The sequence below is a fragment of the Diaphorina citri genome, unplaced genomic scaffold (assembly GCF_000475195.1).
Source record: "Diaphorina citri unplaced genomic scaffold, Diaci psyllid genome assembly version 1.1 scaffold332, whole genome shotgun sequence".
Taxonomy (NCBI): Eukaryota; Metazoa; Arthropoda; class Insecta; order Hemiptera; family Psyllidae; genus Diaphorina; species Diaphorina citri.
The window spans coordinates 163,912-180,894 of record NW_007377767.1 but is presented as its reverse complement, the minus strand read 5'-3'; the positions used below and the strand labels follow the sequence as shown (position 1 = coordinate 180,894).

Genomic DNA, 16,983 nt, shown 5'->3' with positions numbered 1-16,983 from the left:
CAATTTATTTTACAGCACTAATAACATGGTTTGAATAAATTCATAATGACTGTTTTTTGAGGAAGAATAGGAAAAAAAAAATAAATTAAAAACTGGAATAGTTGTAATAAAAAAAGGAAAGGTTTTAGGTCTAAGAGATAATGATACTGTTTGTATATTTAATTTAACACGGATGAGTTGGGAGCTGTTTGCTATGGTGGGTTCAGAAAACCACACAGTAGACAGGGAAGTAAATGTATTAAGTATGTATTTATTTAAAGAAGTTCCCTGAGATAATTTTATTGTAATGAATTGTGTAGGCATTACACACATACGCTTGGGAGTTCCTTTACCCCTTTAATTCTTTTCTTGAACTCTGACTTGATCTTAAAGTTAAAAAAAAGTGGGTAATGCTATACATACGTGCGTAGGTTTCTTTTATACTTGCATGTCGAGTTTTTTCTCCTCGACAAAGAAAATGTAAATGGGAAATAGCTGTGCAACAAGGCTAGACATTTTTCTTTTACTTTACATTCCTTTCTTTCTGTTAAATTAGGTTCTGAATAGACCTACGATTAGAACATAAGTATACCGATTTCATTATGTAAAGGTGAATGTTTTCAACACGCATTACTGCAATAATTTTAACGAGGTAAGATCTAGGAAGAAGAAAAAAGATCTTGCTAATTTGATAGCAGAATAAGTTGAAGTTGAAAAAAGTATGTGGTACAATAAAATGATAATTTAAGTTTAATGAAAACCTTCGAATCTGGAATGGTGCATCTTATGGCACTGAGTTGAAAAAACTATTCAAATTCCTAACCCCACGCAAAAAAAAAGAAGAGCAAGCAGAATATTAAGGACGTTGCATTTTTGGTGGCGCATTCCAAATTTGTTTCCGTACTGGATCGTATTGCAAACATAATATCCAACAGACTGACTTAGGACCTGTAGACAGTAGATTTAGGGGCATGATGAAAAGCATGTTGATGTCCGTGAATTGAGCATGACATTCTATTCTTATTTCATTTTCTGATAAAAATTATCCTACCAAGAATATGATAAGTTCGTCCAAACATATATAGATTAATAGATTTTAATGATGAATTTTATTTTATTATTGATTTTTCCCCATTTTCTTCTATTTAGCTTCAAAGGAATTGTCACGTAGTGCAACATAACTATAGTGGAATCACAGATCTTTGAGGGTGAAGAGGACAATTTTTTGGTCCAGTTCGTCGATATTGTCCAGTTTCATATTTGTATTCATTACATTATGTGAATGCCCATTCAAAACATATGTATTTTCCCAGTATATGTATCTCATTCGAATCCCTATCTCATTCTCTCCTAGATTTTCATGCACAAGTCAGCCATGCAGATGCAAATGCAACGGGCGGGCAGCGTGGGGGGTGCAAGTTCCTTGAGTGGTGGCCTGGAAGCCAACAAGCCACACCAATGTCAGCAGTGCCTCAAGTCATTCAGCAGCAACCATCAGCTGGTGCAGCATATCCGTGTTCATACCGGAGAGAAACCTTATAAGTGTACCTACTGCGAGCGGAGGTTCAAACAGTTGAGCCACGTTCAACAACACACAAGACTGCATACGGGTAAGTTTGCCTGCATGCCGTTTTATTATTACGAGTAATTTAGTAAACTGTAGAACTAAAGATTGCGAATTCTAGAATGGTCAAGCCTATATCCTTTTTTGCGAGGAAAAAATACAAAGAGGGGGGACCGTGTGTGTATGTGTGTTCGTCGAGTGAATATATTTCTATATACGATATAATTATTTCATCCTATATCGCTATTGGTCAAAAGAGGGCGACTGGGCTTTCATCCCCATATGTGAGGGAGTTTCCTATAGGATTTCAACCACCCCCTTCCACATACACCGCGTCCTAAACAATACATGCTTTCTATCAGATACCCTTTCCTACACATGTGCAAAAGTATTTGGAATACAAAATAAAATAAAAATGTAGAAGCGGATATTAACCCTTGGTTAACAATGAATGAACGAGGGTTGTGCCAGATTTATGGCAAGAAACTCTCTTCATTTGTATGTATGGGAAGGATGGAAAAACTAAAAAAGATGAGGAAAATGACTAGATGACCATATGAAAATTTAGTTCAATTCTGTCACGAAAAACCTGGAAGTCATTCGAGGAAACAGCGAACACCTGGGGCCATTCGCGCATGTAGAGCTATTCGCAGGGTATTTACATATTAGAAAATATCCTGAAAATGCACATTGATGATCAATACAAATGGGTATGTGGAAATGGGGAAACACGTGGCATTCAAAACACATGTCATTCTACCTATCTATTTTTACATAATGTAGATCATATTTGCCTTTTACAACCTACACTATTATAACGGTAATGTACATATTGTATACCTATACCATAAATAGTAGATAATTTAAAAATTGAAAATGATAGTGTAAGATAAGATGTAGCAAGGAAAATTGAATGACTGTATATTCAAGCGAAGTAAGAATCCACTACTTCCTACTCAATCCTGTGCAGAAAAGTCAGAGGGGACATTTCCAGAGCACATTTAGTCACAGTATGTGTACAGTATGGAACAGAAATGATGCCTGGGATTGTGATCGTCAGATAACTATATGGAAGGAAATACAAATTGAAACAGAGCATATGTACTTTAGTTAAAGGTAGTTTAAACGATATGAAGAAAAGAGATATGGGTAAAGAAGTGGTAAGCATTGAAGGTTGAAGGGACTAAAGACAATAATAGTTTGAACTATGCAAACAAGACTGAAGAAATATTTAACTATTGTCCATTATATTTTAAAGAAATTAACTCTGTCGGGTCTAAGCTCCAACAAGAATACGCAATGGTCTACTTAGGAGTAATTACTAATATTGTCAATCAAATGATTCATATGAAAGGATGCCCTGAGGACATTCTTCTTAAAACAATACATCTTGCCCGAAGACGAAGACAAAAACATTCTTTTTCTTTTACATTGTTGATATACGCTCTTACTTAAAAAGTAAAGTAGGTAAATAACAATATGCAAATCATGCATTAGCTTGTAGGATTTCGAGTCCGTTATACTTTTTTTTTATCATTCTTCAAAAACCGGTAGAGATTTTTCATTTCTTTTGTTTTAAGCTTCCCGTGAGTATATTAAATACGATGTCTTTAATTACAATTTTTGTGTGCATAAAAAATGTATTCGATTAGAAGTGACTGCGTCCACACTCCACATATCAGAGACAGCGCAATGTTATCCAAAACCAGAGTCGGATTACAGAGGAAAAGCTCCTGACCCTTTTGGTCAAATTTTAACTCTCTCGAGATTGTTGTCAAACAATATCATCCCTCTTGCTCCTCTTTTTTCCTCTCACCAAACTCAGAAATGTAGTAATTAGCTTAGCATGGTGGACCTCAGAACCTAGAGATTGGTCCTTCGAGTCCAAGTCAAGTCAAATTTAGAGTAGTGTATTGATATCTCTCTCGCTTCCTCTATCTCTGTCCATCTGTAATTTTGGGCAGAATTTCACCTTTTTATACATTTTTTTTCTTCAAAAAGCAATATTATTGAAGAAAGTTCCATTTTGATATGCAAAGCAATCATTGAAAGTTTCATTTTGATATATGAGTGGTCCTGGTCCGGTGCTCATACACACACGGTCCCCCCTCTTTGTATTTTTTCCTCGCAAAAAAGGATATAGGCTTGACCATTCTAGAATTCGCAATCTTTTTTTTTTATGTGCTTTTTTTATATTTACAGGGTGTTTGGAAAGCTGTGTTCATAAGTTTTTATGAGAAAGGGTCATTTTTGGATATTTTGTACCGTTTGAAGTTTGGTGCTTTGATACTTTGACAATAAAAATGGAAGTAAAGAGATTCAAAGAGAAGAGACAAATAAAGAGGATCAAAGAAGGAAGGAGAAATATATAAACGACAAGAGAAGCAAAACACACCAGCACGATTTTGAAAAGCGGTAGGGTCATGAGGTCATTTTTCTTCCTTTAAGGATATAGTCAGTCAAAGACGAGTACTTTCACAATCTGGTGACCGTGGAAGTCAACGTGTCAACAAAGTAAATACCCAACAGTAGCTTTTCTTTCTCAACTAATTTTCCCTATTCATACTTCTTCCTCACTGTTCCACCCCCTCCTCCTCTTCCTCTCCCATTCCCTTCGTCCGAAAACTCATAATGGGTTTCGAATATATAAACGACAAGAGAAGCAAAACACACCAGCACGATTTTGAAAAGCGGTAGGGTCATGAGGTCATTTTTCTTCCTTTAAGGATATGGTCAGTCAAAGACGAGTACTTTCACAATCTGGTGACCGTGGAAGTCAACGTGTCAACAAAGAAAAAAAAATGCCCAACAGTAGCTTTTCTTTCTCAACTAATTTTCCCTATTCATACTTCTTCCTCACTGTTCCACTCCCTCCTCCTCTTCCTCTCCCATTCCCTTCGTCCGAAAACTCATAATGGGTTTCGACGAAAAAAGTAAAAAAAAGGAAGGCGTAAAGGTCTAATTAAAAAAGACGTTTCCATTTTTTATTTACAATTTCAAATATAAAAAAAATAAGTAAGATTTTTTTCTCTCATTTCGTCGCCCATTCCTTGTCAATGTTTTTTCTTCTCTCCAATTTTCCTTATTAAAATAATGTACTTAATCGATTGGAAAAAAGTAATAATAATAATTGCTGCAACTTTATAAGATTTGTGTACTTGAGACTGGCAGTGACGAAGCTCGGGGATCCCGAAGTTCCAAAGTCGTGTCCATTTTGCCACGGACAGTAAAGCAAGATATCTGTTGTAATCAGTACTCATTTCACAGAAAATATCTCACCAAAGTCGTGTCCATTTTGCCACGGACAGTAAAGCAAGATATCTGTTGTAATCAGTACTCATTTCACAGAAAATATCTCATTTTTTTTTCAGTCGAGGGAGTCAATTCTTGCCTGCAAATACTAAGTTTGTGGATTCAATTAGATCTAAAAGACGAACCCAGAAATCGCAATTATGTGGTCAGATTCTCATGGTGGGATGACTTGAGGCCACTCCTGGGTGCTAGTAAGTAGTTTTCTCCACTTGAGACTAGCTGGAACCTCGTTTAGTATTATAATTTTCATATTGTTTGAGTCTTAGGTCTTCTTAAACCTCATACCTTCTGTGAAGACCAATTTTATTCTCTTTTATGCCCAGTGCCTAGAGTCAGTAGGCATTTAATGCATCATTCTCTCAATCCTTTCTTTGTTCAACTTATTGAATCTACTTGGTAGGGCTCAGAGGCATTTTCAAGATCGTCCACAGACTTTTAGATAAAGAAATGGTGACAATGGTGGAGGTACCAGTAGCACCAAATCAGCCAATCAACAAAATGTTTTTCTTCTTGTTGGTAGGGCTCAGAGGCATTTTCAAGATCGTCCACAGACTTTTAGATAAAGAAATGGTGACAATGGTGGAGGTACCAGTAGCACCAATTCATCTAATCAGCAAAATGTTTTTCTTCTTAGATTTATCACTTTATCAGTTATGTATCTAGTAGCACTTATCTTTATCGGTATCCTGCACTGAGCAGAAGTAAAAATATTGGTAGGATGTAGCAGCAACTAAGTAATTTCCCCTCACACCTCCACCGTTTGATTATTATTTTTTACTTTCTATTTAACAAATAGAATCGAAGGAAGAAAAAAATCATTGTTAATTGCAAAGTTTTTTTTCCTTAATTTTTTCTCATCTTGAAGGGTGTTTTCTTTATAATAATAAAGTAAATTATTAGGACTTTTTTCAAGCCAATTGAAAAATTACTTCCTTTTCTTTTCGATTAAAAAATGCCAAGAGAAAAGATTTTATTGAGTGATGAATTGACTTGACAGGTAGGGTGGGTTTGATGCTATCTCAAAAATGACCTCATGACCCTACCGCTTTTCAAAATCGTGCTGGTGTGTTTTGCTTCTCTTGTCGTTTATATATTTCTCCTTCCTTCTTTGATCCTCTTTATTTGTCTCTTCTCTTTGAATCTCTTTACTTCCATTTTTATTGTCAAAGTATCAAAGCACCAAACTTCAAACGGTACAAAATATCCAAAAATGACCCTTTCTCATAAAAACTTATGAACACAGCTTTCCAAACACCCTGTAAATATAAAAAAAGCACATAAAAAAAAAAGATTGCGAATTCTAGAATGGTCAAGCCTATATCCTTTTTTGCGAGGAAAAAATACAAAGAGGGGGGACCGTGTGTGTATGTGTGTTCGTCGAGTGAATATATTTCTATATACGATATAATTATTTCATCCTATATCGCTATTGGTCAAAAGAGGGCGACTGGGCTTTCATCCCCATATGTGAGGGAGTTTCCTATAGGATTTCAACCACCCCCTTCCACATACACCGCGTCCTAAACAATACATGCTTTCTATCAGATACCCTTTCCTACACATGTGCAAAAGTATTTGGAATACAAAATAAAATAAAAATGTAGAAGCGGATATTAACCCTTGGTTAACAATGAATGAACGAGGGTTGTGCCAGATTTATGGCAAGAAACTCTCTTCATTTGTATGTATGGGAAGGATGGAAAAACTAAAAAAGATGAGGAAAATGACTAGATGACCATATGAAAATTTAGTTCAATTCTGTCACGAAAAACCTGGAAGTCATTCGAGGAAACAGCGAACACCTGGGGCCATTCGCGCATGTAGAGCTATTCGCAGGGTATTTACATATTAAGAAATATCCTGAAAATGCACATTGATGATCAATACAAATGGGTATGTGGAAATGGGGAAACACGTGGCATTCAAAACACATGTCATTCTACCTATCTATTTTTACATAATGTAGATCATATTTGCCTTTTACAACCTACACTATTATAACGGTAATGTACATATTGTATACCTATACCATAAATAGTAGATAATTTAAAAATTGAAAATGATAGTGTAAGATAAGATGTAGCAAGGAAAATTGAATGACTGTATATTCAAGCGAAGTAAGAATCCACTACTTCCTACTCAATCCTGTGCAAATCAGGGTTAAAGTAAGGGAGCGTACAGGACAGCAGGAAGGCTTCAGTTTTATTGCAAGAACATTTTTCGCAGTATTGAAAATAAAATAAATAAGTACGCTACATTATGGGGATTTATTGTATCTGAAAGCTGCAGAACATCACCCTGGTGGAAATGGTAGATGTGCAGTGCATGGATCTAGCAGGGTGACAAGTATATCACGGGTCAGTGCAACGCTCACGGAGACACCTGAGTCTCATTTCCCTCATACATTTTTCGTAGAAATTTTTACAAAATAATCTACTAGTATAGGAAGTTAAGATGATTCAAGATGAAAAGCACTCGACTAGGATCGATCATCATTATTATACTTTTAGATCCAGGTTTGGAAGTTTGGAACACTTTGGTGAGTCAATTGCTTCCTTCCATAATGTTACAATTATGTATAACATCGTCAACTTGGTCTCCTGAGGTTAATTTGGCACTCCCCGAGCCTCCCTGATAATGACCTTACCAAGAGCCAAACTAAGCCAGTATATTGACTACAATGTTAGTCATACATGAACATGTTTCCAACTTCCAACCTTGATTTAATCTCCAGCATCTTGATTCTACAATATTGATATTTACCTATACCTACCTACTTCTATTCTGTGGCGTAAATCAAAAACACACAATTGATCTTGTTACCTTCACGTTTATCGGAGAGAAAAGTCATGTACAAACGCCCATGTTCAAAAAAGCCCACATCCTAGCATGTTATCAGTAGATTGGTACTTGGGTACTCTACTCACACTGCACCATGTGCCATGTTCATGCATATCATTACTTACTGCTATTATTGCATATTTACTGCTAATAACGAGGCATCTAGAGGAAACACGCAGAGAAACACGCGTTCTCGGGCTGGATATATGCACTTATTTAGTCATCAGTACTTTCCTCAACTTCTTGGTGACAGTTTTCCAAATACCAAAATCTAGTCTTCATTCAACCAGGCTGGAAAGAATTTTCAGTTTTTCATATCCAAGTCTGCGCTGAATAAGTATACTGCAGAAGGAGCTGAAAAAGTAATAATACTAGGGTGAATGGTGTTCCAAAAACTCTACTTGTATGTACAACAAAACCTGCACCCATATTTCACAGGTATTAGGTACTTGCCTGAGTTCCCCAGCAGGTTTTTATATTCAACGCATTCTACTCGTGTGACTGAAAACTTGGAAAGTATATTTTGTTTCCTTTTTCGCCTTTGGGGGAGGGAATGGGAGTCTAAAATTTTATAATTAACAAAATAGTGTACAGAAACCATCATTTGACCGAGGGGCATATTGTGTTACAGTGGTACAAAGCGCGACATCTACCTTCAGGAACGGTTTCGGTGGAGTATTATGTGAACTATAAAATACTTGTTAAATAAAATTATAAAATGTTTAAGGAGGTAAAAAGTAATTTCTAATCTATCTTTCTGCTCTCATCAGATTACCTAACATTTTTCATTTCCTTTGCATTATCACCTAATATTCTATTTTCAAATTTTGCAAAAATCAATTAACATTGCTTAAATTTGACCCTGATGCTATATGCCAATATTCTGTTCAATACCTATAATATGTACTTTGAGCAAATAGAGATTTGATTTTAAGTTTTAATTAATCTAATACCGTGGACATTTTTGAACGGTGGGATTCACGAACAGTAACTAAATAAGGTCTGTAATAAGCCTTCTAATTAAATCTATAATTTCTTTGGGAGAAAAGATTGAATTTAATTAAATGAACGAAATGAGTTTGAACTCGACAATGTTGTATTTGGTTTGTTTGTCTTTGCACGGTCTGTCCGATTTTTATGAAATTTGGTATACCATCTTCAGCACTGAAGGAATTCGATGTTTAACTTTTAGAACCCATTGGATCTTGTATTTTAAGAATTTTTCAATCAATGTTGTTACTGACGATTGTCATTATTTCACTAAAAATATCTCCGTAAACCCAAAATGGTATCCAAAAATAGTATCTATAGGTGGCACCTATCGCAATGGTTACTTGATGAAAACAATTCTGCATGTCCGTTCACCCTGAATACCGCGCTTTGTACCACCCTATATAAAATTTGCATCTGTAGAGGGTGGCAGCGAGTGACCGGACAAAATCTTCCTTTTAATCCTAAACCTGCACACTGCCATGGTGGAAAAAACTACACATATGTTTGTACATAAAAGTTGTGCTCGAAAAAAAATATATATTATTATGGGAAAAAAACAAAATGGCGTCCGATTTGGGCATGAATATATTGAAGGGTAGCTTCGTAGCTTTTCTCTCCACATTTCCACGTGGTCATGGAAAACTTGAGCCGTAAAAAAATACAGTGTAATGGATGTCTAAAAAGCTCTGTGTTCATTGAATTTGGATTAGGAGAAATTCAATACTTTAAACATTGGACGGGATGACTGAAACGAAACCAAAAAAAAGGGGGAACACACAAGGGGGGGGGGGAGAGCTCTTGATCCACATAATAAACACAAGTACCTGCCAGGCAAGTTACCTCCGTGTTTTATGTGTGCAACCAATGTCGTGATAGAAAATCAGCAGAATGTGTACACTGATAGTGCATGTAACATCTCTGTACAGATGTATAGCGTGTTAACCAACCCGTGGAAAATATAGTGAGTTCCAAGTTTTAACCCAACGATTTTGCATTTACCAACTACCGCGGAATGGGAGGCTTGTATACAAAACAAAATCTATCGACTTTTCGTATGATATATCAAAGATCTCTTTCTCATCATCAACCTTGTTGATCTTGTGGCTTTGGATTTGTACAATAAATCCCACTAAAACACTAGAAATGTTTCTTACATTGAGCGTGGTTTGTAAAGGTGGTAATGTAGATATGTCGTTATTAGCGGCACACACATAGGTAATGTCATGTATCAGCCTCTTGTGCAGAATCGAGGAATTCAAGAAGTTGGTTCAATAAATCAATGGAAACACAGGCCGGTGTAATCTTTCCCCTTGGTTTTTTTTTTTTTTTTTTTTTTTTTTTTTTTTTTTTAGCACAATGACCACCGAATGAACCAACAAGAAAAAAAAAATTGACCGCCGTTCTACCTACATTAGACCATGATTTCAAAAATTCCATAGCTAAATTATACCTTTTGATCTCATTAGTTGATTAGTAAGTTTGAGAGACATTTTCCTATCATTGACTGTACAATTGTATCTCTTTGCGTGAGTTTGACTTCAATTACGCTCAGGTTCAAGTAATTTACAGAGATACAATACTTTCTAAACAGTGTGTTATTTTTCCACCTTCCCATCGCAATAGCTCTCATATAGAACAAGGCAGGGAGTGTACGTATATTATGTACATGTGGAATTTTCATATTATGATAAAAATAATATATTATTGTGCGTGTGATGGTACAAAATAATAAAAAATATACATATTCATACCGCCAGTGCCGTAGTCTTCAATGTATGATACGAAGGGATATAAGTTCACCTTACATATGATTTGAGCTACCTCCATTAGGAGGAAGTACTAAAAAAGATCTCTTCCCAGCATCGACAACTATAATGTTTCAAAATGTCTGATGACATGAAATACTATGTTGCTCAAATAATAAAAAATATACATATTCATACCGCCAGTGCCGTAGTCTTCAATGTATGATACGAAGGGATATAAGTTCACCTTACATATGAGTGGTCCGGTGCCAGACTTGCCAAACCCACAAATTTGAGCTACCTCCATTAAGAGGAAGTACTAAAAAAGATCTCTTCCCAGCATCGACAACTATAATGTTTCCAAATGTCTGATGACATGAAATACTATGTTGCTGGAATACTTCATTTCAGGGTTTTAAAATTTGACCCAACTTTAGGTCTCATTATCTCAATTTGAAGAAAGTTAGGCAAGTCTGGCACCGGACCACTCATATATCAAAATTAAACTTTCAATGATTGCTTTGCATATCAAAATGAAACTTTCTTCAATAATATTGCTTTTTGGAAGAAAAAAAAATGTATAAAAAGGTGAGATTCTGCCCAAAATTACAGATGGACAGAGATAGAGGAAGCGAGAGAGATATCAATACACTACTCTACAGAAGTGTGAGAAATACTCAAACGAACACGAACTTTTTGGAGGGAAAAATCGAAGCATGCTTCCATTCCACAAAGCTACTTGGCACAATAGAACAACTTCCTTAAACCCCATCAGTCTAAAGGCAGAAGACCCTCGGACCGCCTACGGCCTTTTAGTTCGTTTTGGTAAATGAAAATATTCCTGATCTACAAAAAACCTGGTTCTAGTGCGAGAAAATGAAAACATCTCTCTCTCTTAAAGTATTTTGTATCTACTAACCTTATAATAAGAACGAGGTAATATGCGTGCAGCTAAAGTTTCCTCAATAAATATAAAGACAACTTCCGAACAACTGCCTACCTATGTTATATCTTTTTTTTATCTTGACTGTACAAAGCGCGACATCTACCTTCAGGAACGGTTTCGGTGGAGTATTATGTGAACTATAAAATACTTGTTAAATAAAATTATAAAATGGTTAAGGAGGTAAAAAGTAATTTCTAATCTATCTTTCTGCTCTCATTAGATTACCTAACATTTTTCATTTCCTTTGCATTATCACCTAATATTCTATTTTCAAATATTGCAAAAATCAATTACATTGCTTAAATTTGACCCTGATGCTATATGCCAATATTCTGTTCAATACCTATAATATGTAAGTACTTTGAGCAAATAGAGATTTGATTTTAAGTTTTAATTAAATCTAATACCGTGGTCATTTTTGAACGGTGGGATTCATGAACAGTAACAAAATAAGGTCTGTAATAAGCCTTCTAATTAAATCTATAATTTCTTTGGGGAAAAAGATTGAATTTAATTAAATGAACGAAATGAGTTTGAACTCGACAATGTTGTATTTGGTTTGTTTGTCTTTACACGGTCTGTCCGATTTTTATGAAATTTGGTATACCATCTTCAGCACTGAAGGAATTCGATGTTTAATTTTTAGAACCCATTGGATCTCGTATTTTAAGAATTTTTCAATCTATGTTCTTACTGACGATTGTCATTAGGTATTTCACTAAAAATATCTCCTATACACAAAATGGAATCCAAAAATAGTATCTGTAGGTGGTACCTATCGCAATGGTTACTTGATGAAAACAATTCTGCATGTCCGTTCACCCTGAATACCGCGCTTTGTACCACCCTATATAAAATTTGCATCTGTAGAGGGTGGCAGCGAGTGACCGGACAAAATCTTCCTTTTAATCCTAAACCTGCACACTGCCATGGTGGAAAAAACTACACATATGTTTGTACATAAAAGTTGTGCTCGAAAAAAAATATATATTATTATGGGAAAAAAACAAAATGGCGTCCGATTTGGGCATGAATATATTGAAGGGTAGCTTCGTAGCTTTTCTCTCCACATTTCCACGTGGTCATGGAAAACTTGAGCCGTAAAAAAATACAGTGTAATGGATGTCTAAAAAGCTCTGTGTTCATTGAATTTGGATTAGGAGAAATTCAATACTTTAAACATTGGACGGGATGACTGAAACGAAAGCCAAATGAAGAATCATTACTATCGATCAACACTTGGATTTTTTTTTTTTTTTTTTTTTTTTTTTTTAAACAAAAAGACCCCCCAAAGCTTGGTTTTTTTTTTTTTTTTTTTTTTTTTTTTTGAAGCACAATGACCACCGAATGAATAAACAAAAAAAATTCTTTCGACCGACGTTCTACCTACATTAGACCATGATTTCAAAAATTCCATAGCTAAATTATTATCTCCATTTTGTTTACCTTTCGATCTCATTAGTTGATTAGTAAGTTTGAGAGACATTCTCCTATCATTGACTGTACAATTGTATCTCTTTGCGTGAGTTTGACTTCAATTACGCTCAGGTTCAAGTAATTTACAGAGATACAATACTTAACTTTCTAAACAGTGTGTTATTTTTCCACCTTCCTATCGCAATAGCTCTCATATAGAACAAGGCAGGGAGTGTACGTATATTATGTACATGTGGAATTTTCATATTATGATAAAAATAATATATTATTGTGCGTGTGATGGTACAAAATAATAAAAAATATACATATTCATACCGCCAGTGCCGTAGTCTTCAATGTATGATACGAAGGGGGGGGGGGGAGAGCTCTTGATCCACATAATAAACACAAGTACCTGCCAGGCGAGTTACCTCCGTGTTTTATGTGTGCAACCAATGTCGTGATAGAAAATCAGCAGAATGAACACATTGATAGTGCATGTAACATCTTTGTACAGATGTATAGCGTGTTAACCAACCCGTGGAAAATATAGTGAGTTCCAAGTTCCAAGTTTTAACCCAACGATTTTGCATTTACCAACTACCGCGGAATGGGAGGCTTGTATACAAAACAAAATCTATCGACTTTTCGTATGATGTATCAAAGATCTCTTTCTCATCATCAACCTTGTTAGTTTGGTGAGAGGAAAAAAGAGGAGCAAGAGGGATGATATTGTTTGACAACAATCTCGAGAGAGTTAAAATTTGACCAAAAGGGTCAGAAGCTTTTCCTCCACAATCCGACTCTGGTTTTGGATAACATTGCGCTGTCTCTGATATGTGGAGTGTGGACGCAGTCACTTCTAATCGAATACATTTTATCCTTCCATCCTGCCCACAAATATTTTCCAACTCCTTCCTCGAAAAAATGAAATAAATTTCAATAAAAAATAATCATAAATAATGATAAATAGTTTTTTCGGGGTGTTGGGTATTGAAAAAATGATAAATACAATTTTATGTCGTTTAGTCGGTTCCCTATCAATACACTACTCTAAATTTGACTTGACTTGGACTCGAAGGACCAATCTCTAGGTTCTGAGGTCCACCATGCTAAGCTAATTACTACATTTCTGAGTTTGGTGAGAGGAAAAAAGAGGAGCAAGAGGGATGATATTGTTTGACAACAATCTCGAGAGAGTTAAAATTTGACCAAAAGGGTCAGGAGCTTTTCCTCTGTAATCCGACTCTGGTTTTGGATAACATTGCGCTGTCTCTGATATGTGGAGTGTGGACGCAGTCACTTCTAATCGAATACATTTTATCCTTCCATCCTGCCCACAAATATTTTCCAACTCCTTCCTCGAAAAAATGAAATAAATTTCAATAAAAAATAATCATAAATAATGATAAATAGTTTTTTTCGGGGTGTTGGGTATTGAAAAAATGATAAATACAATTTTATGTCGTTTAGTCGGTTCCCTTTTTTTAGAATATTAATATTTTTGTTAGGTTTAGGGAAAAGTCAGAGGGGACATTTCCAGAGCACATTTAGTCACAGTATGTGTACAGTATGGAACAGAAATGATGCCTGGGATTGTGATCGTTAGATAACTATATGGAAGGAAATACAAATTGAAACAGAACATATGTACTTTAGTTAAAGGTAGTTTAAACGATATGAAGAAAAGAGGTATGGGTAAAGAAGTGGTAAGCATTGAAGGTTGAAGGGACCAAAGACAATGATAGTTTGAACTATGCAAACAAGACTGAAGAAATATTTAATTATTCAAGCGAAGTAAGAATCCACTACTTCCTACTCAATCCTGTGCAAATCAGGGTTAAAGTAAGGGAGCGTACAGGACAGCAGGAAGGCTTCAGTTTTATTGCAAGAACATTTTTCGCAGTATTGAAAATAAAATAAATAAGTACGCTACATTATGGGGATTTATTGTATCTGAAAGCTGCAGAACATCACCCTGGTGGAAATGGTAGATGTGCAGTGCATGGCTCTAGCAGGGTGACAAGTATTCAAGTATATCACGGGTCAGTGCAACTCTCACGGAGACACCTGAGTCTCATTTCCCTCATACATTTTTCGTAGAATTTTTTTACAAATCTACTAGTATAGGAAGTTAAGATGATTCATGTTCTCCTGTCTTCAAGATGAAAAGCACCCATCTTTGACCCTTCAGACTTGTGTTCCAGGGATTCTATTGATCAAAAGACTAGGATCGATCATCATTATTATACTTTTAGATCCAGGTTTGGAAGTTTGGAACACTTTGATGAGTCAATTGATTCCTTCCATATTCCATAATGTTGCAATTATGTATAACATCGTCAACTTGGTCTCCTGAGGTCAATTTGGCACCCCCCGAACCCTTTTGTGTTTTTTTTTTTTTTTTTTTTTCCTCTTCTAAAGTATCATTTTTTCATCTCCATATATCTCAAGTTCTTTCTCACACTTCCGGTTTTGTCCTTGATGCTGCATAGCTATTTTTTGAGTTGTTTTGCAGGTTTTTTTCTTCGCTGATATTATTGCCATCAAAAAGGATTTATCAGAAACGTTCGGAACAAAATCTACATTTCCTTCTTGGCTTTTGTGACACTGAAATGCTTTATTGTTTTATATTAATTAAATTTCATTTGTAGTGTGATAATTGCTTATACCATAATTTCAACTTTTTTTTAATAATAACATAAGGTACATTTCCTTCTTGGCTTTTGTGACACTGAAATGCTTTATTGTTTTATATTAATTAAATTTCATTTGTAGTGTGATAATTGCTTATAGCATAATTTCAACTTTTTTTAATAATAACATAAGTATCTAGAAATGTTGAAGTGCATATTTGATTCTCATAGTAGGAAGGAAGTGGTATTTCATTGTTAAAGGTGTGACATTCCACTTCTAGTATTGTGTACCTTGTGTCTGTTAAAGTGTTCCCTTATACTTAGCGCAGGAATTTTGATCATCGAGATTCAACATTTTAACCACAGTTGTCAAAGGTGGTCCACGACTTTATTTAACCTTTTTCTTGTACTATTTTATCAATTCTGCTTTTGAGTCAATCGGAAATTAACTATGAGTGAATATACAAACTAAAGAATTCAAACTGCATTTCCTTTGGTTCCATGTTAGCACTAATATGTTCCCTTATACTTAGCGCAGGAATTTTGATCATCGAGATTCAACATTTTAACCACAGTTGTCAAAGGTGGTCCACGACTTTATTTAACTTTTTTCTTTTATCAATTCTGCTTTTGAGTCAATCGGAAATTAACTATGAGTGAATATACAAACTAAAGAATTCAAACTGCATTTCCTTTGGTTCCATGTTAGCACTAATAGGTGACATTTTAGAAAATCCAGTACCAAAATACAAATTTCAAAATCCAGTGTCAGAGTATTCTCTTTCATTTCAAGTAAGAACTTCGTGTAATGTGTGAGCTTATAGCTAGAAAATCCACCTGTTATTCCGAGCTATACCTCGCTACAACGTAGTATTCAATGGTAGTGGCGTGAGTCTAGGCTTGAAGGAGAAGTAGTGGGGCTGCCACGGTGTATTTATATCGTAAAAAACGAATCCAAGGAACGAAAGTAAAATTTTACCCAAACTTTCTTTTTCAAAAAACTTTTCTGAAAACGTTTCTACAATGTGGGTGTGAAGTTGTTGAAGAGTTAAAGGGAGCACGGAGGAAGTGTTTCACTTTCAAAGCTTGGTTGTCTTTTCTCCTTTCTAAAATTAGACTTTGAGTACTCCGTACTTTTTGAATACGGTGTTATTACACTTGCATTACATGGCATCGTTTGGTGTTACAATACTTTTTATTGGGTATTCTTCATTATTGCTGACGAAACACTCGAAAGTTATGTGGTTTCATATTACTGACTTCATGCTGACTCAAGGTCTCTTCACAGTAGAACCTTTTATCCTCCTAAAGAATGGATGTGCCATTGTAAAAATCAGAAATTTTGTCATATCCTCTAAATCAGGCATGTCAAACTGGCGGCCCGCGGGCCGCATGCGGCCCGCCTGGTCAAATTGTGCGGCCCGCTGCGAGCCACAAGGGTATAATAAATAATAAATTAATAATATTTCACAAGGAGACTTTTTTTTATTATTACTTTAATCTTTGAAACAAAATGAAGTTAAAAAGTACTTCTTGGTAAACGTATCTATG

The 16,983-nt window shown here is 35.4% G+C and overlaps 1 protein-coding gene across 1 annotated transcript in view; it reads left to right on the top strand.

Moving 5' to 3' along the window:
• LOC103507663 (zinc finger protein 583-like) overlaps window positions 1-16,983 on the top strand; it is a 91,775-nt gene that overhangs the window by 42,620 nt on the left and 32,172 nt on the right. Inside the window, exon 4 of the mRNA XM_017443424.2 lies at window positions 1,334-1,589. Within this exon, the coding sequence (XP_017298913.1) occupies window positions 1,334-1,589 (256 nt within the window). The remainder of the gene's footprint in view (window positions 1-1,333; window positions 1,590-16,983) is intronic.